The following is a 21880-nucleotide window of genomic DNA, read 5'->3' on the forward strand; positions in this document are numbered from 1 at the left end:
CCCAATTTTATCCCTTGCCTTCTTCCTTTCGGCAGCGGCAAATCATGTTTTGACTCGGTCCTTAACTAGTAGTAGTGATAATTTTTGTGGGGAGAACTCTTCTAAATTTCTTAAACTACTCTTGTAATTTAGGTAATTGACTAAGTATATTTTTAATCTTTGATTATTTTTTAATGCTTCTTACTATTTTTACAATTGACTACTTTTGCCTTTATGGTTGGCATCCCTTAATATTTTATCAAAATTTGTATGTATGTGACTTATAATTTTTTATACCCAATTTTATCCCTTGCCTTCTTCCTTTCAGTAGCGGCAGATCATGTTTTGACTCGGTCCTTAACTAGTAGTAGTGATAATTTTTATGGGGAGAACTCTTCTAAATTTCTTAAACTACTCTTGTAATTTAGGTAATTGACTAAGTATATTTTTAATCTTTGATTATTTTTTAATGCTTCTTACTATTTTTACAATTGACTACTTTTGCCTTTATGGTTGGCATCCGTTAATATTTTATCAAAATTTGTATGTATGTGACATATAATTTTTTATACCCAATTTTATCCCTTCCCTTCTTCCTTTCAGTAGTGGCAAATCATGTTTTGACTCGGTCCTTAACTAGTAGAAGTGATAATTTTTGTGGGGAGAACTCTTCTAAATTTCTTAAACTACTCTTGTAATTTAGCTAATTGACTAAGTATATTTTTAATCTTTGATTATTTTTTAATGCTTCTTACTAGTTTTACAATTGACTACTTTTGCCTTTATGGTTGGCATCCGTTAATATTTTATCAAAATTTGTATGTATGTGACATATAATTTTTTATACCCAATTTTATCCCTTGCCTTCTTCCTTTCGGCAATAGCAAATCATGTTTTGACTCGGTCCTTAACTAGTAGTAGTGATAATTTTTGTGGGGGGAATTCTTCTAAATTTCTTAAACTACTCTTGTAATTTAGGTAATTGATTAAGTATATTTTTAATCTTTGATTATTTTTTAATGCTTCTTACTATTTTTACAATTGACTACTTTTGCTTTTATGGTTGGCATCCGTTAATATTTTATCAAAATTTGTATGTATGTGACATATAATTTTTTATACCCAATTTTATCCCTTGCCTTCTTCCTTTCGGCAGCGGCAAATCATGTTTTGACTCGGTCCTTAACTAGTAGTAGTGATAATTTTTGTGGGGAGAACTCTTCTAAATTTCTTAAACTACTCTTGTAATTTAGGTAATTGACTAAGTATATTTTTAATCTTTGATTATTTTTTAATGCTTCTTACTATTTTTACAATTGACTACTTTTGCCTTTATGGTTGGCATCCCTTAATATTTTATCAAAATTTGTATGTATGTGACATATAATTTTTTATACCCAATTTTATCCCTTGCCTTCTTCCTTTCAGCAGCGGCAGATCATGTTTTGACTCGGTCCTTAACTAGTAGTAGTGATAATTTTTATGGGGAGAACTCTTCTAAATTTCTTAAACTACTCTTGTAATTTAGGTAATTGACTAAGTATATTTTTAATCTTTGATTATTTTTTGATGCTTCTTACTATTTTTACAATTGACTACTTTTGCCCTTATGGTTGGCATCCGTTAATATTTTATAAAAATTTGTATGTATGTGACATATAATTTTTTATACCCAATTTTACCCCTTGCCTTCTTCCTTTCAGTAGCGGCAAATCATGTTTTGACTCGGTCCTTAACTAGTAGTAGTGATAATTTTTGTGGGGAGAACTCTTCTAAATTTCTTAAACTACTCTTGTAATTTAGGTAATTGACTAAGTATATTTTTAATCTTTGATTATTTTTTAATGCTTCTTACTATTTATACAATTGACTACCTTTGCCCTTATGGTTGGCATCCGTTAATATTTTATCAAAATTTGTATGTATGTGACATATAATTTTTTATACCCAATTTTATCCCTTGCCTTCTTCCTTTCAGCAGCGGCAAATCATGTTGTGACTCGGTCCTTAACTAGTAGTAGTGATAATTTTTGTGGGGAGAACTCTTCTAAATTTCTTAAACTACTCTTGTAATTTAGGTAATTGACTAAGTATATTTTTAATCTTTGATTATTTTTTAATGCTTCTTACTATTTTTACAATTGACTACTTTTGCCCTTATGGTTGGCATCATCCGTTAATATTTTATAAAAATTTGTATGTATGTGACATATAATTTTTTATACCCAATTTTACCCCTTGCCTTCTTCCTTTCAGTAGCGGCAAATCATGTTTTGACTCGGTCCTTAACTAGTAGTAGTGATAATTTTTGTGGGGAGAACTCTTCTAAATTTCTTAAACTTCTCTTGTAATTTAGGTAATTGACTAAGTATATTTTTAATCTTTGATTATTTTTTAATGCTTCTTACCATTTATACAATTGACTACTTTTGCCCTTATGGTTGGCATCCGTTAATATTTTATCAAAATTTGTATGTATGTGACATATAATTTTTTATACCCAATTTTATCCCTTGCCTTCTTCCTTTCAGCAGCGGCAAATCATGTTTTGACTCGGTCCTTAACTAGTAGTAGTGATAATTTTTATGGGGAGAACTCTTCTAAATTTCTTAAACTACTCTTGTAATTTAGCTAATTGAGTAAGTATATTTTTAATCTTTGATTATTTTTTAATGCTTCTTACTATTTATACAATTGACTACTTTTGCCCTTATGGTTGGCATCCGTTAATATTTTATCAAAATTTGTATATATGTGACATATAATTTTTTATACCCAATTTTACCCCTTGCCTTCTTCCTTTCAGCAGTAGCAAATCATGTTTTGACTCGGTCCTTAACTAGTAATAGTGATAATTTTTGTTGGGGAGAACTCTTCTAAATTTCTTAAACTATTCTTGTAATTTAGGTAATTGACTAAGTATATTTTTAATCTTTGATTATTTTTTAATGCTTCTTACTATTTTTACAATTGACTACTTTTGCCCTTATGGTTGGCATCCGTTAATATTTTATCAAAATTTTTATGTATGTGACATATAATTTTTTTATACCCAATTTTACCCCTTGCCTTCTTCCTTTCAACAGCGGCAAATCATGTTTTGACTCGGTCCTTAATTAGTAGTAGTGATATCCTTCTCCACCTCTAGCCCCTCCTTCCCTCCCTCTTTCCTTCCCTCTCTCTGCCTCGTTTAATGACTGCCACTATAGCAGCGGATCCCTCCACCTCCGACCTCTCTCCCTTTTCTTCCCCTTCGTTCTCTCTCCCTCATTTCATCATCGCAGTTGCAACAACGACCCCCTCCACCTCAGACCTCTCTCCTTTTTCTTTCCCTTAGTTTTCTCTCACTCTGTCCCATGTTTCATCAACGTCGCTGCTCATAAAGCATAGAGGAGTTGCCTTTAGGAAGTTTCTTTCACAGAAAAGGCTAAAACTTTTATTTTCTTTTTCACAGACGAGTAGGGTGCATTTCTCCCAATTCTTTGTTTCTTCTCTTTGACATGGAGAAAGAAGCTTCAACATCCTTTTCTTAAGAAATAAGTTAAAGAAAAAAAGCTGTCACAATGAACACCCTTAACTCCAATTCCCTTCATGACATCTAATATGTTTGTAAAAAGAAGTCTGCTTCCTTTGAACGAGAAGTTGCTTCCTTTGAAAATGTTGCTTTTTAGATGCCACCCTTGTTAGGTGTTGCATCTGAAATAGGGTTTGAAAACTTTTTTCAGATATGAAAATTTTAGACTAAGGCCAGTCACTTAACGCGTTCAGACATGGCCAAAAGTCAAAACTACCCCTCCCTATTCTCTCTCTCTCTCTCTCTCTCTCCGCCCTGTCTTCCCGCCACCGCCGCTGCAAGTCTTGGTTCTTTTTTATGGCCTTAAAGAATAGAAGACACCACCCAACATAAACCGGTTCAGGGCGGCTATCCGTCCTGTTAACCTTTGAAATTCTTTAATCAACCTCGGGGGCTGCATATCTAGGATGACCTAGATTTTATTTGGATTGGCTTCGACACCACATCAGTTCACTATATACCTGAGGAACTTGCTTGACGTGACCCCAAAGATGTACTTGTTCGGGTTGAGCTTTATGTTGTACTTTCTTAAAAAGTCAAAATCGCAATCTTGGTCAGAAATTATGGAGTTTGAAAATCGGGTTTTCACAACCATATCATCAAATCATGCTTCTATTTTATGTCCAATTCAATAAGAAAAAAATTTTGTTTACAAGGTGCTGGTAGGTCACTCCAGCATTTTTTAAACCAAAGGGCATAACTTATAACAGTACAAGCCCATTTCAGTTACAAAAGTAGTTTTTTTCTTCATTAGTTGGGTCCATCTAGATTTGGTTGTAGCCGAAGTATGCATCGATCAAACTCAACAACTCAAACTCCGATGACACGTTTATCGAGTTGTCAATCCTAGGGAGTGGGAAGTTGTCCTTTGGGCAGACTCGGTTGAGGTCGGTGTAGTCGACACACATCTGCCACTTACCATAGGCTTTCTTCATGAGCATTGGGTTGGCAATCCAGCTCGGGTATTAGACCTCTCTAACAAAGTCTGTTGTGAGGAACTTCTCGACCTCCTCATCGACTATCCTCCACTACTCCTGGGTGAGGTTCCTCTTCCTCTGTCAGACTAGTCTGAATAAAGGGTCAACATTTAGCTATGAGTTATGATAGAGAGGTTTATGCCAGACATTTTTGCATAAAGGGTCAACATTCCTCGGTTTGTTGTAGGTCCTTCCTCTCGATCTCCATCCGTTTGAATGCATCCAAGAAGATAACATCAATCGATCTTCTAGAGTCAACCAGAATTCGTTGTACCTCGAAGACTTTTATGACTAGCTTGACTACAAGGGTGTTGTCGTGCGAATATTGGATCCCGTGAGCGTCATCTTGAGTGAAGTCAATCACTTCCTCCACACGAGGGCACTTTGGTGGGTTTTGAACTAAGTTCTTTCCCGTTGAAGTGCTGCATCCTGCCACTATGAACCCTCCCGTGATCATGTTGAACACAACGGATGGGCCGCTCTGCTAGTGGTGGGTCTCGAGGAGGCTGGTCTCTATTCTAGTCCTTGCTTGATTGTGGCACTTCTCTTAACTGGTTGGCAGGTCGGCTTTGGTCCTCCTTCTTAATGAATTGCTTTAGGTAACCTCGACGAATCAACTCCTTGGTGTGTTTGGAAGCGCGTCGTTAAACACTCCAGAACACCAGTTTAAACATTTATAATTTTTTCCGTTTCTCAAACAACTACTAACGTAGTAAATGGTGAGAACGGGTCGTATCCACAAGGAAGCGAGGAAAAAATTAATATTTTCTTAGATCCGGACAAGATAACACAAAGCGGAGTTGTAGAAATATAAAATTAATTAATTAAAAAAAATGGAATTCATTAAAACCAAATTTGAACAGTATTGAGAATAGCAAGTGCATACAAATAAATAACAGAAACAAATAAATAAAAGAAACAAAATAAAAATGTTTGAGAATCCTTTCAAAGGTAGTAGTTTCCGGATCTCTCCTTCCACCCTCGAACTTCTCGAGCTAGGCCTTCCGTCTTACCTGGCCAAATTTCAGATCTGTAGAAGAGAATTAAAACACAAATTAAATTTAATAAAAGTAAATTTGCATGAAGGAAAAATAAACTGAAATTAAAGAACAGAAAGTAATTCTATAACTGAAGAAAATATGGTTGGGATTCAAATCCAAAGGTGGCAGTAGTGGTGTTGGCGAACTGCAAGTAGGAACCCCTCCTCTTGCCTGGGCGTCCTCCTCTTCCTCTACCCTTGAACTTCTCAAGATCAACCTTCCTTCTTACCTAGGGGTAGAATCCAACCCTTTCTTAAGAGCTCTTGGGCCCTTTTTATAGAGAAGAGTGGACACAAGTGAGATTAGAGAGAAAGAGGGGGGCGACAGTTGGGTTTTAGCAAAAATATGGGTGCCCTAGGGTTTAGAATGAAGGGTTAGGATGGTTCTAGGGTGATCCTAAGGCTGAGAAGAAAAGGAGAAGGCACCCAATATTATGTAAGGCTGAGATTTAATGGCTAAAGGCTGAATGGTGAAGATTAGAAGTTGGGTGGCTTCTAGGGTTAGAATGCTAAAAAGAGAGTGCCCTAGAATGGATGGTGGAGATTAGAAGGGATGGAAGGTGAGGATTTAGCAGTTAGGGGTCGCTAGGATTTGTTAAGAGTGAAAAGAATGGGTTAAAGGGCGCCCTAGGGTTTGCTAAGTCATGGGGAGCATGCTAATATAGTAGGATGGGTGCCAAACTGGGTTTAGCAGCTAGGAGGTGCCCTCCTACTTTCAGTTTTTCACAAAAACACCTCCTCTCTCAGCTGGACTTCACACTAGCTTCCCAAAATTTGCATTTCAGCCATGAAAACTTCTCAGTTTTCCCCAGAATTTGCACAGAGACCCTCAGAGGCCACAACATTGCATTTAACTGGGAAAATGACACATCTTGACTATTCTAAGGCCAAAAATACCCCTGAATTGATGCCCTTAAGGCATCAAAATGCAGAGTTATCACTCCTCGATCTTGTCCTTTAGATTATGATAGTTCTCCAGATCATGGCCAATATCCTGATGGAAGTGGCAATACTTATTTGGGTTCCTGTTGGTTGGGTCTCCTCTCATCCTAGGTGGTCACTTGACGTACTCAACCGTCTTTATTTGCATCAGAATTGCTCCCCTCTTCGTGTTAAGTGTTGTGTAGTTGCGGTTCTGAACAAGAGGGGTGTGAGAACGCCGACCATTGGACCTGCTGCCTTTGTACAGGTACCTGCTCATTCTTTGTGGCAACCTTCTGCACCGATTATGTGGGAACCTGCTTCGTCTTGGGGACTTGCTCTTCCACTGCTATTTGCTACTTTTGGATTCATCCTCCAATCTCTTTCGCTTGTCGCTCAGTTTTAATCGAGACCCGAGCACTTCTTCGGCCTTTGTGAACTTGGTGGTCTGGTTAAGGAACTCCTCCATAGAGGCCGGAGGGTTCAATTCAACCTCCCAGTACAAGTTAGGATGTCGGACACCATTGACTGCCACGATGAGCTGTACGGTTGGGTCAAGGTTTAGGATTTGAAGTCGCTCTAGGTTGAACCTTTTGATGTAGTCCTAGAGCTTCTCATCGGGTCATTGGACAATGTTCAATAAGTAGGTCATCGACTTCTAGCACTGCTTGCTTGTCGTGAAGAGGTTGACGAATTGACTCCAACTCTTAAAGGAGCCCACGACTTGCCCTAGAAGGTGGTCAGGAGGCCATGCAAGGGCTCATGTTGTTTGCCCCGTATAGCTGCATCAGAGCCTGGAAGCTATCGAGGTGGTAGACAAAGTCGGTTGTCCCATTGTACGATTCTAGGCTAGGGGCCTTGAAGTCATTTGGTTGTGAGGCCATGAAGATCTCAATAGCCAATGATGAAGTTTGGGACACCGGTTGTGCTGACGAGGTGGCTTCTTTGTGTTCTTTCTTTTTCGCATCTTCATTGTCATTTGGGGCAAGGAGACTTCTTCCAAGGGCGTGGTGTGTGCTTCTACAACGCTTTTTCCGTGACCCCTTGGTCGAGCTAGTGGCTTCAGTCCCAATCAGCGTTGTGGCACAAATCAATTCCTCGACTGGGACCTGGTTATGGTTGTCGAGGCAATGAGGTGGGCTTGATATTGGGTTTTGATTATGGTTGTCAGGCTGCTGGTTCTGGTTCTGCCTAGCGGCTTGATCTCACTGGTGTTGTTGCTATTGCTATTGTTGTTGTTGCTATTGCATCCCTACTAATGCCGCAAAATGACCTTCCCACGTTCTCATTTGTAGGTCAATCCTGTGAATGAACTACACTTGCTCATTGAACTGGCAACCGTCAACTCTAGTGGAAAGCACGGAGGGCTCGACCGACGGAAGAAGCGTATTCACAATGGGTAGAGGGAGGTTAGGGTTCTGCATAACAGGGACGCCAGGTAAGGTGCGGGGCACGGTGAATTGCCTGATAGTAATAAAGGGGACCTCAATATGCATGGTATTCTGTTCCTACTCCCCTATGATTGCTCCTTTAGCATGTACGTTGTTGTTGACGTTGATGACGGGGGTGTTGCTGGAAGATGCCATTAGGCTTCTAAAGCTATAGAAAGGTGAGAACATGGCTTTGTGTAGCATTTACAACTTGGATGATGGGCTGGTGAAGTTGACGTCGACGTCGAATGGTCGCAATCGGCAATGTTATTACCTGAACTTTCGAATGGTCACGATCGGCGACGTTGATTGCCATTGTAACTTCTTCGTCTTGAATGATCTTCTCGAAAGTTATTTCCTGAACTTTTGAATGGTTGTGATCGGCGACGCTGATGTCATTGTCATTGCCGCCTTTGGCATGGTCGTGATCTTCTAACTTTGATGATGATGATCTCACAGACATGGTCGTGCTCTGACGTCGTTGCCACCTTACGGGAGGAGGGAGATTATAACTCGAGTTTTCTCGAGTTTTCCCACTGGGGCCGCACTGTTTTGGTGTGACCCTAAATCTACAATTTTGGAATATTCCCTTTTTCTCATCCTCATCCCACGAACAAAACGGAGCCCAATGAGAAAGTCAGATTTCTCACCAAAGAAAATTATATTTTTTTTCCCTTTTCCAACGACGATTAAAGGTATTTTTGAGTTGGCTAGATTTTAAAAGAGAATGGCAAGAAAAAGAAAATAGAAAATATTTAATGGAATATTTTGGTAACTTAACACCTTCTCTCATCTGACTTAACGGGCGAGGGGGTCTTTGTTTACGACCAAAATTCAGGGTGATGGTGCGTGACCTGGTCACTCCTAGCTGGAAGGGGCTGCACTCCAAGTTGGCGACGGACGAGATACTTGAGGAGGAGAAGACGGTGAAGGATCCCGGGGGGACTTGCCCGGCGGGAACACTCCGATGCTTAAGTTAGTAACAGGAAGAGAGTTGTAGAGCAAGAAATGAGAGAACTAGAGTGCAGATCACGCAAGTTGCAATACCTTCTCTCTTTGGGGGTCGGAGCTCTTATATAGCGGTGTCCTGTCAAATTAGGCATAACTGCCTCTGATTCTTTGTCGTAGGCATTGCTTGCCAGGGCTGTGCAGGTAACTATTGCAGAGTACGACCCTGCCAGGTGTGGGACACTTGTCAAGGTTGGCAGGCACGACACCGCCTGGAGAGAGACGTGGGTGTAGTCTCCGGATTTGGTAGGTACGGTTGTCAGACAGGAGATCTTCCTGTGATACGTCGAGTTGTTCTTCCGCGAGCTGCCTTGTACCAAGCTACCTTGTGTCGAGCTGCAAGTGCCATATCGAGGTGCTTCTACCCGAGATGGCCAGCTTAGGTTTGGGTGGAGTAAATTTATTCTAACTTAGGTGCCGAGCTGTCATCTAGTGCGCTTCCTTGGAAGAATCTTAGCTCGGGGTAATCAGAGTGTCATTTGGTGCCGAGCTGCTACGCTGGATCTTGGCGGACTGGTCGCGCTGAGTTGTCACTTATGTTTAGTCACGTACACGTGTCCTCTTATGATGAGGTTGGGTCAAATCAACCTCCATCAATTGCCCCCACTCCCCGAGCCAGGGGTCCCGACCTAGTGTGGGGAGTTCACGACGTGACGGGTGGGTTTGGCCCGAAGTCTAGGCCGCTTCATCAGAGTTCGCCGGCCGGACCAATTCGCTGCTTGGCTCAATCAAGGGTAACCCGGGTCATGTACAGTTTACGCGCGGACGTCACGTGATTTATAGACTTCGCGGACGTCAAAAAATGCACTAAACTAATTTCACCTCAGGGGTCGCGCAACCGGTTTTTTTGAGAGCCATTAGATTGTCTTGATCTCAACCGTTGAATCTCGGGCATATCGGCTATAAAGACGGGGGGACCCCCGCCATTTTCTCCGCCACAAGTTCACTAACGCTCGTCTTGGGGTCACAGTTAAGCTCTTTAGCTCGGGTTTTCCAGTCTGCCATTCTTTCTAGTTCAGTCGTTTTCCCTTGGTGAGTCTCCTTAGTCTCTCCTTTTCAGTTCGTAGTTCGCTTCTCTTTTAGCTCATTTTTAGCTCGTAGCTATGTGAAACCATAGCTTCGATAGTCTCTTAGATGAACTCGAGGTGGGTGCCCCGACTCAAGTAGGTGCCTCTGAGGCACAGTCAGTCTACGAGGTGTGGGAGGCCTCGGATAACCCGACGTCCACCTCTCATCGATGTCGGATACCAAACAAGTTCGACCCTTCTACTATGACCGTAGATAGACTTAGGGCCCTAATAGCTCGGTATAACCTTCCTAGGGAGTATACCTACCACCTTCCTGCGTGCGACTTCCCTTGGGAACACGGTCGCGATGAGATCGTGATTTTCGGGGAACAGCTCGTGGTCGGACTCCGCCTTCCACTGCACCCCCTAATTATCGAAGTGTTAAATCACTTCGACATTACTATAGACCAGCTCCACCTGAACTCCATTCGGAACTTGGTCGATACCATCTCCCTTTGCTTCGACTACGCCCTGCCTCTCGACCTTGACATTTTCGCCTCCATACTTTCCATAAAGAAGAATGCTTCTAGCGTTCTCCCCAAGCACAGGCAGACTTACTACCTATCCCCCCGCCCGGGCTACAAGCTACTACATGACCTCCCCAATAAAATCCTGGCTGGAAACGAGATTATTTTGTAGTCCGGAACCCTGTGGGATGGCCCTTCCCTACTCACTAGAGGGTGGCCATTCAGGACTCCAGCATTATGCTGGACCGAGATACAAGGGAGACGCTCCAGTCTTGGGCAGAGCTCGACTTTGACAACAAGGACTTCATAGCCGAGAACAAGCTCATTGAGGCCGGTTTGAGTCCCGGTAGGTCGCCTTGTTTAGAGTTAGTATTTTTTCTTCGGTAGTCAGTTTCTACTTCTTGGTGGCATTACTGACGTCGAACTTTGTTGTAGGTCCTATAGAGCGGCTTAGTGCAGAGAAGCTCTTTGGAAAAATGAAGGGGAAAAAGAAGTGAACTGCAAAGAGAGCTCGCATTGAATCTCCACGGGCTCCTACTCCCGAGCCCGAGCTACCTGCTGAGTAGCCTGCTGATGCTCCTCCGGTGACTAACTTGGAGTAATCGGAGAGCCCCTCACCTCGGGAGCCCAAGGCGATTGCGGAGCCCATTCCCGAGACAACTGCGGAGCTCACTCTTGAGACTACTACTACTACTTCGGGAAGCGGGGAATCAGCTCGGGGATCAGCCTGGAGTATTCTGAACCCGTAGTACAACCTCCAAAAGAGCAAAGGGCTGCATGTGCCGAGGAGGTCTCCAGTTGGGCTGACCTATCGCCTGCTCAGCTCGGAGCTCGAGCAGCTTCCCATTGCATGGTGGTAACTCTCGTTGCATTTCAACTTCAATATCTGCAATTGTTGCTTTACTGGTGCTAAGTGGCATTCTCTTGGCAGGTGAATAATGCCATGCACGCCCTAACCTACCAGTCTGAGTAGCACTTAAAGCGAGCTCTGGCTGCCGAAGACTCAGCCCATGCAGCTCACTCCGATCTGAAGCTAGCTCGCGGCCAAATCCACCGGCTAAATGGCAATGTGCTAGCTCAGGAAGAGCTAGTTACGTCGTTGATGTTAGAGAAGGAGGAGTGGCAGTGCGAGAAGGAGGAATTGTTGCGTAAGGTGAAGGACCTTGAGTCGGATAAGGGAACTCTGAAGTGCCAGGTCGAGAACCTCGAAGCTGATGTTAAGGAGTGAACTGAGATCCTTCTTGGCACTATGGAGGAGGCCAAGGTCAAGGCCGTCCAAGACTATGTCATGTCGGAGGAGTTCGACGGGGTAATAGTGGATGCCTACCTCAAGGGCTTCAAGCTTAGCAGGTGGCTGATAAAGCGCGAGTTCCCACAGCTCGATGTAAGCGCTATCACTACCTCGCGAATTACAGGAGATGTAGCTCGTCAGGCTGCTGAAGACCCAGACTCCGAAGAGGAGGGCGACGAAGACATCGGGGAGGCTGACACTTCTGCAGAGGTTCCGAGCAAGAGTGATGGGTCCCTTAAGTAGTTCGGACGGTCCTTGTACATTGAGCCTGCGAGCTCAGTTTTTCCTTTTTTTTTCCCCTTTTGTAATGAAAATATATACTTTTTGCTAAGTGCTGTGCAATTTGCTTTATTTGCCGAAGTAACTATTTTACCTTGAACTGTCAAGCTATCAAGCTAAGTACCCGAAGTAGGGGTTTCTTGACTATCATCACCCCGAACTGTCTCCCAATATTTGGGGGGTGATTCTATGATGTACACCGAGGTGAACGACATAGTAGGGTATATGCCCGACCTGTCTGCACCTGGGTTACTTATTAGTTGTCCCTAACGGGTTCAACCCGTTGTATGCTGGGGCGGGCCATGCATCATAGGGTTCACACCCGAGCTGCTTGCACCTTAGGCATTACAAGTACTTAGCCTATGCCGATGAGGCGATTAGGTCTTACACGGTACCGAGGTCTTTCGTTAGCTCAGCGTTTTAGCCCTTAGTTTGAGGGAGCGACTTATGCTCCACTCTCTAGAGTTCGTCCATGCCGAAGAGGCGACTGGGCTCCGAGGTCCTTAACTCGGCGTTCTGGCCCTTAGGCTGAGGGAGCGACTCATAGTCCACTCTCTGGAGTTCGCCCATGCCGAAGAGGTGACTGGGCGCCGAGGTCCTTAGCTTGCCCTTAGGCTTGGGGAGCGACTTATGGTCCACTCCTCTGGAGTTCGATAATTACAAGTAATATTGCCTTAGGTTGACAATATTCCATGCCCGAGCACCCGCTTTACTCGGTAGGGTCCTTCCCAATTTGGCCCGAGCTTACCAACACCGGGCTCAGGTACCATGACTTTACGAAGAATCAGGTCTCCGACGCGGAGGTTGCGCTTCTTGACCTTGGTGTTATAGTACCGAGCTACTCTCTACTGGTAGGCCGTGGTCCTAATGTATGCGAGGTCCCGTACCTCATCAAGTAGGTCGAGGTTGGTGCATAGTTCGTCCCCATTTGCTTTGTCATCGTACACTTCCAGACGTAGCGCGGAAACCTCGATCTCGATTAGGATGACTGCGTCGGTGTCGTAAGTGAGGTTGAAGGGGGTCTTGCCTGTTGCGGTCTTCACCATAGTTCAGTAAGCCCATAGTACACTGGGCAGCTCGTCTGCCCACAGTTCCTTAGCTCGGTCCAGGCGTGCCTTCAATCCGCGGAGAATGGCTCTGTTTGTGACCTCCGCTTGGCCATTCACAGGGGACCTTTGATATTAACCCCATAGTACCGGGTCTTTGTAATTTATACTAAATAAAATTACAAATTTAGCCCCAAACCTTTTCTTTGTTTATACCAAAAGCCAATGCAAGTAGAGAAAGATGAAACTGTATAGTTTCGAGAAAATACAAAAATAGGAAGTATTGATGCCAATTAATACATGAAGATTGAAGGGGCTATGAGACTTAGATGTGGAAACTTTTTAATACCCAGAAAAACACGGAAATAGCAAGTATTGATGCTAATTAAGAGTTGAGAAGAGGGCTGTCCTGTTGGACGTCAACGCAGTACACAGTGACAGTAGAGTAGTGTTTCTTTTTTTCTCCATCCTCGTCGATCTCACCTTTTCATAGAATACATAGACTCCACCCTACCATCGTTCCCTCCCAACATCATGTACTTATCCTTCCGAGTGAGGCTAGTACACTCGAAGCCCAGGGTGCTCCCCAATATCCTCTGAACGTGGTTGGCAACTTCTATCGCCGATTTGCCACCAGCGTTGCATGTCATCTCCTCCGGCAAACGGTTCAGGAACTTGACTTCGTAGACAGGCCTGGGGTTCATGAAGAAGTAGTAGACATCCCAGAACTTGACTCCCCTCACCGTGGTCCCATGGAACATGCTTTGCTTGGTATTGATGGCGACCGGCACAATTCGGTCGCTGAGCTCGGCAAACAAGGCGCTGAACCGCAAGAGGAAGGGTTCGCGACATGTGGTTCCCTCGGGGCAGATAACCAAGTCACCCTTTTGGAGGAGGGCGGAAATGCGGGCGGCATCAGCCTGGCGATCACGGGTCAACGCGACTGCTGGGATGGGAGACTGGAGCCTGGAGATCTTGCTTACACTGTAGGTGACGCAGGAGACTTTGCGACCCAGGGCGATGCAGATGACGATGGGGTCGAGTGGAGTGCGGTGGTTGCACACGAAGAGGGAGCCCGGGGAGCCTTTGCTGGGCGGGGGCGGGAGATTGCCACTGATAACGAGCTTTATGCCGAGGAGACCATAGGTGTAGCGAACGATGCGCTCGGGCAGTGGGAGATTGAAGTAGACGCGGATGAAGCAGAGGATGAAGCCGAAGGGGAGCCAGAGGAACGTGAGGATGGCGTTGAGTGGGGTAGGGCGTTGGACGAGGCGGCCATCGTGGAAGATGATGGGGCTCTTCAGACACTCTTGGGGGACCGGAGTTGCTGACGGATCATGCGGCACCATATAGCCCTCCTGTGTTGTCAGTTGACGGTTGTGTTACACAAACCATAAACAAGATCAGCATGCATCAGTAACAAGTCAACAAACAATAACAGTTATTCATTCTTTCTTTAGGTGATGGATGTTTTTATTTTTATTTATTTAAATATCCAAATTATCCTTTTTCTTATTTATTTTTCTCCCTTGCACTAATAGGTCCTTGTAGATTACTTGTTGGATTCAATATTCAGATAAAATGGTAGTGGTTTCTTTCTCATAAATATAAATACCAAGCAATATGTTATTCATACGAGTGAAATGAAACAAAAATTTAAAGAAACTTTTCTCTGTCATTGAAATGATTCTGGTAATTTTAGTTGATTTTATTTGGAGAAAATGAAGGTACTTTAGGGTCAATTAGGGTTTAAGAGAAAAGGATAAAAAAGAGAAAATAAGAAAAACTCAGGTGGGTATTTTAATAATTTAATGCATTCGTCACAAAGTGAAATATTAGGGGTGTCTTTGTCACTGACCCCATTGTACAAGGGGGTCTTTGTAAACATAATTTTGAATTTTATTTTTGTTTTTCAAGGTAAACACGTCACTTTTGTTTAGAAAAAAAAATACATGTTTTCAAACCATTTTGCAACCATCAAAATAATAATTTTTAAAACAAAAAACAAATTTTGTAATGTATAAATTATATGACTTGTGAAACACAAGTCACTTATTAAGACAAAAACATGATATTAAGTAACCAGCTTAAAATATGTTTTTTAAAATTTAAGAACATATTATTCGTTTTAATTTAAAAAAAAATGTTTTTAAATAAAATGATTTTGATTTACTTTTAAAACTTGCAACAAAAAAAATAATTCACATTATAGAATGCCCCTTTAATCAAATCTATCACTTGGCTAAATAAGAGTCTGTATGCAAAGGTCAGGGTAGGAGGCAAACTATGTAAATAGTTTATTATAGAATGGAAGACAAATAGGGCATCACTACTGATCTCATCTAAGTTTTGTTTATTGATGGAACGATTCACATTGTTCTACAGTTGGTAGTTGGGAGGCAAATGAATTAAGGTGGAAGAAGAATGTAGACCCTCATCAATGTGCTGGCTGGACCCACCATTACATTACATGTGTTTCCATTGACTCCATTGGACACCAGTATCCATCAGAGTTAAGAGGACACCTCTTTTACAGATAGACTCATTAAAATTGGGCCAACAACTTCCTGACTCAACACACAAACAATTTGGTTTCTGATTCATATTCATAGCCATTGAAAGTTGTTCGCTTGCTTCGTTTTTTAAGCAGGACGTTGTTTCGTTAAGAGGATTTATTTAACTCAAATTTAAACTATTTAAATAAATAAATAAATGAATGCAAATACGTATTAATTATTGTCATTTAGTAAAAGTAAAATTACTTTAATTTATAAGCCCGCCACAGATAATTAGGTTCATTTGGTTTGGAGTTGGAATTGGAATCCGAATTGGAATGGGAATTCCTAGGAATTGAAATCAGAATTGTTTATTCTCGATGTCTATTTACTTCAAACGCAATTGAAATTGAATTGCTATTTGGTTCAACTAGAAACTAGAATTCGAATCAATCGAAATTTCCTGTTTTGCCCCAGTTAGGAGGAGGAGGGTGGTGAAATCTCTGTTCAGCTGGGCTAATATCGATCGCCGACGGCATTAACAATAGTGGTGGTGATTGAGGGGAGGAGGGAGAGTCAGATAAAGAGGGGGAGGAAGAAGAGAAAATAGAGAAGGTAAGAGGAAGCAGCAATCATACCTCGTTGGAGATGGTCATTGGCAGCAACAACTTGGATGGAAAAAGGTATAGAGGAAGGTTTATGGAGACGCTTAGGACTTGGGACGATTAGGGTTTGGAATGGATGGGGGTGTTTTGTCAAAAAAAAAATACAAAATAGAGAGATTAGAATGGGAATCTCATTCCTAGGGGTCGGGAATGGCCATTCCCCGTATGGGGAACCCTCTAATTCCAATCTATAAAGGTTTGTTTGATTCACAGGAAGATGCTTGGAATTGGAATCAGAATGCCCCAATCAGATTCCAACCAAATTGTGATCGGAGTGGAAAAATTACCATATTTCTTAGTTTAAACTATTTTATATAATAAATTTAATTTTTAATAATGTCATTGTATTTTTTAAATTTAAATTTAATTTTTTAGTTTAAATCTTTTGAACTGATTGACCAAGTCGATTTGGTTGGCCAAAATGCCTACAACCAAACCGAACCAACTTGTGAACATTGCTTATTTCAACTAAACTAGTAATCTAATCTCTAATAAATAACAATAGTTTAATCTCCAATAATTATTGAAAATTTATAGTGCAAAAACACAATTACTGAAAATATATTGATAATGAAAATACAATAAAGAACTAATAAAAATATAATAACTACAAATTTACAATAAGTACTAAAAATATATTAAATTAGTTAATAAATAGTGTAATCTCAAATAATAGTTTAATCTCTAATAAATATTAACCAATAAATTATAACAAACACACAATAAGTAGAATAAATTAAATGGAGAAAGTTAAATAATAGTAGTTTAATCTCCAATAATTTAGTAAAAAGTTTCTATTAAATAACAAAACAAAAATAGATTTATACATAATTATTGAAAATATATTTATCAGAAAAATGTATTGTTTAGTATATATAAATATATAATAAATATAGCGGTGATGAGAAAATTTAAGTGGCTATCATCCAATTTAACAATTAGAGTTCAGTGGGAAAGAAGATCAGCTAATGGGATGGAAAAACTTCTTGCCAAGCAAGGGGTGCATAGGGATCAATTATTCTGGGCTTAATTGTAATTTTGCTTTGCTTTTTGAGGCAACAATTTGCGCCTTTGTGGGATATCTATTATATAATTTTTGTTGGCTCATATTAATCATTCTTAATAAATCACTTTATTACTTATAAAAAATAAATATATAATAAATATGTATTAAGATTTTAAAATTATTATTAATAAATATTATTTTTTAAGTTATTTTCTAGAATTATTAATTCATATAAGTGAAATTAGTTACATAATTGTGTTATTAATTTTGTAAAACATTAAATTATTATTTATTATGTTATAATTATTTTTCTACTTTTAAGAATTTCTTTTTAAAATTTTATTACATAATTTTATTATTTTAACTATTTAAGACCTAGTTATTTAAAGTTATTTAAATATATAATTAATATATAAAATATTTCAAAATTTTCATTAATTGAATTGTATTTATTTTAAAATTATATAATATTAAATACTTTGTTATATAATTATTTATCTATTTTCAATATTTTTCATTTAAGATATTTAGTTATTGAAATATTTAAATAATGGTTTATTTTTAACGTTAATTTTTATTATTTGAATTACATTTAAATGGTAAAATCTGGAAAATCATAATTTATATCGTTAATACATAATTTCATGGTAAAAGTATAAAATTATTAATAATATGAATACTATTAAATATATTATAATTATTTTTTGTGTTTTAATAAATATTTTAAGTTATTATATAATTTCTTTAGAATGTTTAAATAATTTTTTAATTCAAACTTTCTTTATATACATATAGATAAAAAGTGGGGAAAATGATAAATATGAATAAGAGACAATTTAGGAGATAAAAGGAGAGCATCTCTTTGGTTGTATAAAAAACGACACGGAATAAAACAAATAAATAATTCAAAAAAAGAAAATTTTTAGACTATTGTGTTTTAGTGTGTGTGTGTGTGTCTATATATATATATATATAAACTCTGCCCACATTTATCACAGCCACACATGGAGAATATCTCATCCTCTGCGTAGTATTATGCATAGAGAGATGTTCCCAATTCATAGGGGTAATGTGTTGTGGGTAGATGTGGATAGAGATCTCGTGGGTAGGAGATCCAGAGTCATATATCATATAAGTGACCCAAACGGGATTTCCTACTCACATAGGAAAAGTGAGTAGAAAATCTGGGTTCAAAGTAACCATATAATAGGTAGGTCTCACTACTTATCTTAATCCAAATGTTTCCACGTGTGATGCACTTTTCATATATGTTATTAGGTAAATTATAAAAGCATCTCCTATGATTTGGCTTCACAAAAACCTCCCTTATAATATTGAAAAAACCCACGGTTACCTTCTTTCTTTATTATCATGGATAGAAAATGTTAGTCTAATGCATTAGTTTTTTCAAAAATACTCATTTACCCTTACATATAGGGAAAATTCCCGATTAGTACCCTATACTTTGGGCCTAATGCCACTTTAGTCATCAAACTTTAAATGCAACAATTCAATACCCAAACTTTCAAAACATGACAATCTAGTACTTGCCTAGCCGTTAAGTGGCATTTGAAGAAGATACAAATGCCCTTCGAGTGTCATCTAATTTTCTTATCAACCATCCAAACATTGACAAAAATTAACAACCTCAAATCCTTGCCTCTTCTATTTAAGAAAATTGGCATCACTTGAATGCCCACTCAAACATGACCTCAACTTTCTTGAATGGAAGAGGTAAGGATTTGAGGTTGTTAATTTTTTGTCAATGTTTGGATGGTTGATAAAAAAAATTAGATGACACCCAAAGGGCATTTATGTCTTTTTCAAATGCCACTTAGGTTAACAACTAGTCAACGGTAGGTATTGAGTTGTCACATTTTGAAAATTCGGGCACTGAATTAATTCACATTTTAAAATTAGGGGACCAAAGTGACACTAGACCCAAAATATAGGATACTAATAAGGAATTTTCCTTTACATTTATTGATTTATATGAAAATTTACTAAAATACCCCCCAAAAGAATTTTTCACTTTTAATTAAAAAGATTAAAGTAATTTTATTCTATAAAAATGTTAGATCTAATGAATCTTAAAAGGGCATATCTAGCATTTTAAATCATATTGGAAGATTCTCTAAGAAGTTGTAAGGATAATTTCGAAACTTTAAAGTCTTCATTCAGTAGTGACAGGGAGGTAACTGCAGGTTTTTGATTAACTACAGGGTATGTTATTATGAAAGTAAAATCTGAAGGGAAATTTTTATGATTGCCAAAAACTTGAGGGAAAGTTTTTATATTTTACCCTTTATTATTTTTAAAGAACGAAAAGCAAATAAATACCTCACAAACTTCCATGAAATCGTGATCAGACTCGCGATCTCCGATTCCTAAATCGGGCAATTTGTCACCAAACTCCTTCAGGATAGCCGATCTTTTCAAATGCCCTACTAATACCCCTGGCTTCTTCACAAAACCCGTAGCTCTCCCCGTTTTCGGGTTGACCTCGATCTCCGTTCCCAACACCTTGTCCCCGCCGAGGAAATCTTTGACGAATGGCTCCACCATCACCGTCGGGTTGGCCGTCACTACAATCTTGTTATTACACTTGCTAAACACGTTCCAACTCTCTGATCTCACATCCGCGGCGTAGAATCTTGGCAGCACCGCTCGGGATGCAAGCTCAATGTCTCGGATCTTCAAACCCTTAAACGATATGAAGATGAGGAGCTGAATGCCAAGAGACTCAGAAACGAATTTGTAGGCAATGAGGATGAGAGGAGAGGCGAGAAGGAGAGCCAGGCCGCGTAAAAAGCTGCCGGCTTCGATGGCTATCAGCATGAAGTAGGGAAAAGAGCTTCGGGAGATGAGGAGAGTGCCGTCGAGATCGGCGGCGATCGTTTGGGTGTCTCGGCCGGACACATTGCAGAGTGAGATCGGTGGAAAGTATCGGGATCGAGCAGACATGTTTTCTGGTGACTCTTGTGAGTTGTGAGGAGAGCTCTTCTTCACTGAAGACTGTACATATGTAAAATGGATGTGGAGGGACGGTATCGGGGTTGCAGTTGCAGAGGTTTAAAATGGTGGAGAAGTAAGTGAAATTACAAATTTAGCCTCGCTCCTCTTAGTTTGCAGCTTATAGAGTTTTGAATTTGGATCCGACCCAACCCAACAACCATTGAGTCCACATGACCACATGGGCCAGAAGCCCAAAGGGAGGAAAATATTAAATGTGCAATGCTTGCGTGAAGGTAACAACAAAAATTAAGAGGTATGCCAGGGGCCACAGGATCGGAATAAGCAGGTTATTACGTCCATTAGTTGTTCCAATCCGGTGCTCGCTCCTGTTGGTGGTGGTGGGCCTCATGGTCATGGGCATACACTCATGGCAAGGTGAAGAAAAAGATGCGTATTAATTAATTAGTTAACGCAGGGAAGCAAGGGCAGGTTTGAGTGTAGGAAGGTGCATTGGTGTAGGAGTAGTTGAATGGTTTGAAATTGAAGAAGATTTTGTTGGGTGGTTCATGGTTGTTGGTTGAAACTTGAAAATAGGGCTCCGGCTTTACTGATGACTTGCTGACTTTCTGTTGCTTTAAATGGTTCTCATTTCACAACAATTCTGATACTACTAACCACAGTATAAAACCGTACGTCTCATCCAAATTGATAGAGGGTTGGAACGTAAAGAAAAACAGAATAAATGAAAATAGTCGTAACCCTCCCTACCTATACTAATAATTCATGCCAGTGGTTTAGGCTTTTTTTCATGGTAGACGAGAAATAGATGAGGAAGTTGGATCTGTAATTTTTGACTTAGACCTTGATGATCAAATGGTTGAGTATCTCTTTTATTCACTTCAAACCCGTGACCTCCATCATCAATTGTTGGATGATCTGGTCACATGTCTGCCCTCAGGATAACCTCATATATACGACAAGCTTGAATATCATCAGTGCATGCGCATCAACACAATGAGTCATGACATAATTAATGAACTCAACATTAGAGAGTATGAAGTGGGAAAAATTAATCTCCAGGGGCCTGGGGCAAAACGCTATGTCGCTCACCAACCTCACTTCAACCATACCTACCAGCTACCGCTAGTTCATCGCCTGTTATCTATTTAATGAACATACTGCAGGTTGCAGCTGTACGCTCTTGGTTTAGAAACTTGTTAAGTTTAATTTGTTTGCTGTAAATAAACGAATGAGATTGCAAGTAGGTTGATTTTTCTTCGGATTTAAATTTGTTCATTTGTTTCTAAAAAATAAAATAATAAGTAATATGATGCAATCCTCACTTTATATGAGAAAATTTTGAAGTAGGACATGAAAGGAAGGTGATGTAAAAGTGATATCAAGTTTGTACTGAAAATGAGACAAAAAGTAGAGGTGAGCAAATAAACAAAAACCAAAAAATTGACTAAAACTGAACTCAAAAATCAGTTAATCGAATTAGTTTGTTCGGTTTTGGTTTGGTTAATTAATATAGAAAACCGGCAGTTAACTGAATTGACCGATATACATATATTTTTATATATTATAAATTAATAAATATGCATTATATATAAATATATATTTATAATGTATGATATATTATTTATTATTTAAAATATAATATTATATATATTTATAATAT

At 39.8% G+C, this 21880-nt stretch overlaps 1 protein-coding gene across 1 annotated transcript; it reads right to left on the bottom strand.

Annotated features, from left to right (window-relative positions):
* Positions 1–13310: 13310 nt before the first annotated feature.
* LOC104596037 (putative glycerol-3-phosphate acyltransferase 8) lies at positions 13311–20308 on the bottom strand. Its single transcript, XM_010257024.3, has 2 exons — positions 19585–20308; positions 13311–14436 (listed from the first exon to the last, which is right to left on the bottom strand). Exons 1-2 carry the CDS (start codon positions 20206–20208, stop codon positions 13558–13560), a joined length of 1503 nt encoding a protein of 500 aa, XP_010255326.1. The 5' UTR covers positions 20209–20308; the 3' UTR covers positions 13311–13557.
* Positions 20309–21880: the final 1572 nt, after the last annotated feature.

This window comes from Nelumbo nucifera, chromosome 1 (genome assembly GCF_055504915.1).
Source record: "Nelumbo nucifera cultivar China Antique chromosome 1, China Antique-T2T, whole genome shotgun sequence".
NCBI classification, from domain to species: Eukaryota; Viridiplantae; Streptophyta; class Magnoliopsida; order Proteales; family Nelumbonaceae; genus Nelumbo; species Nelumbo nucifera.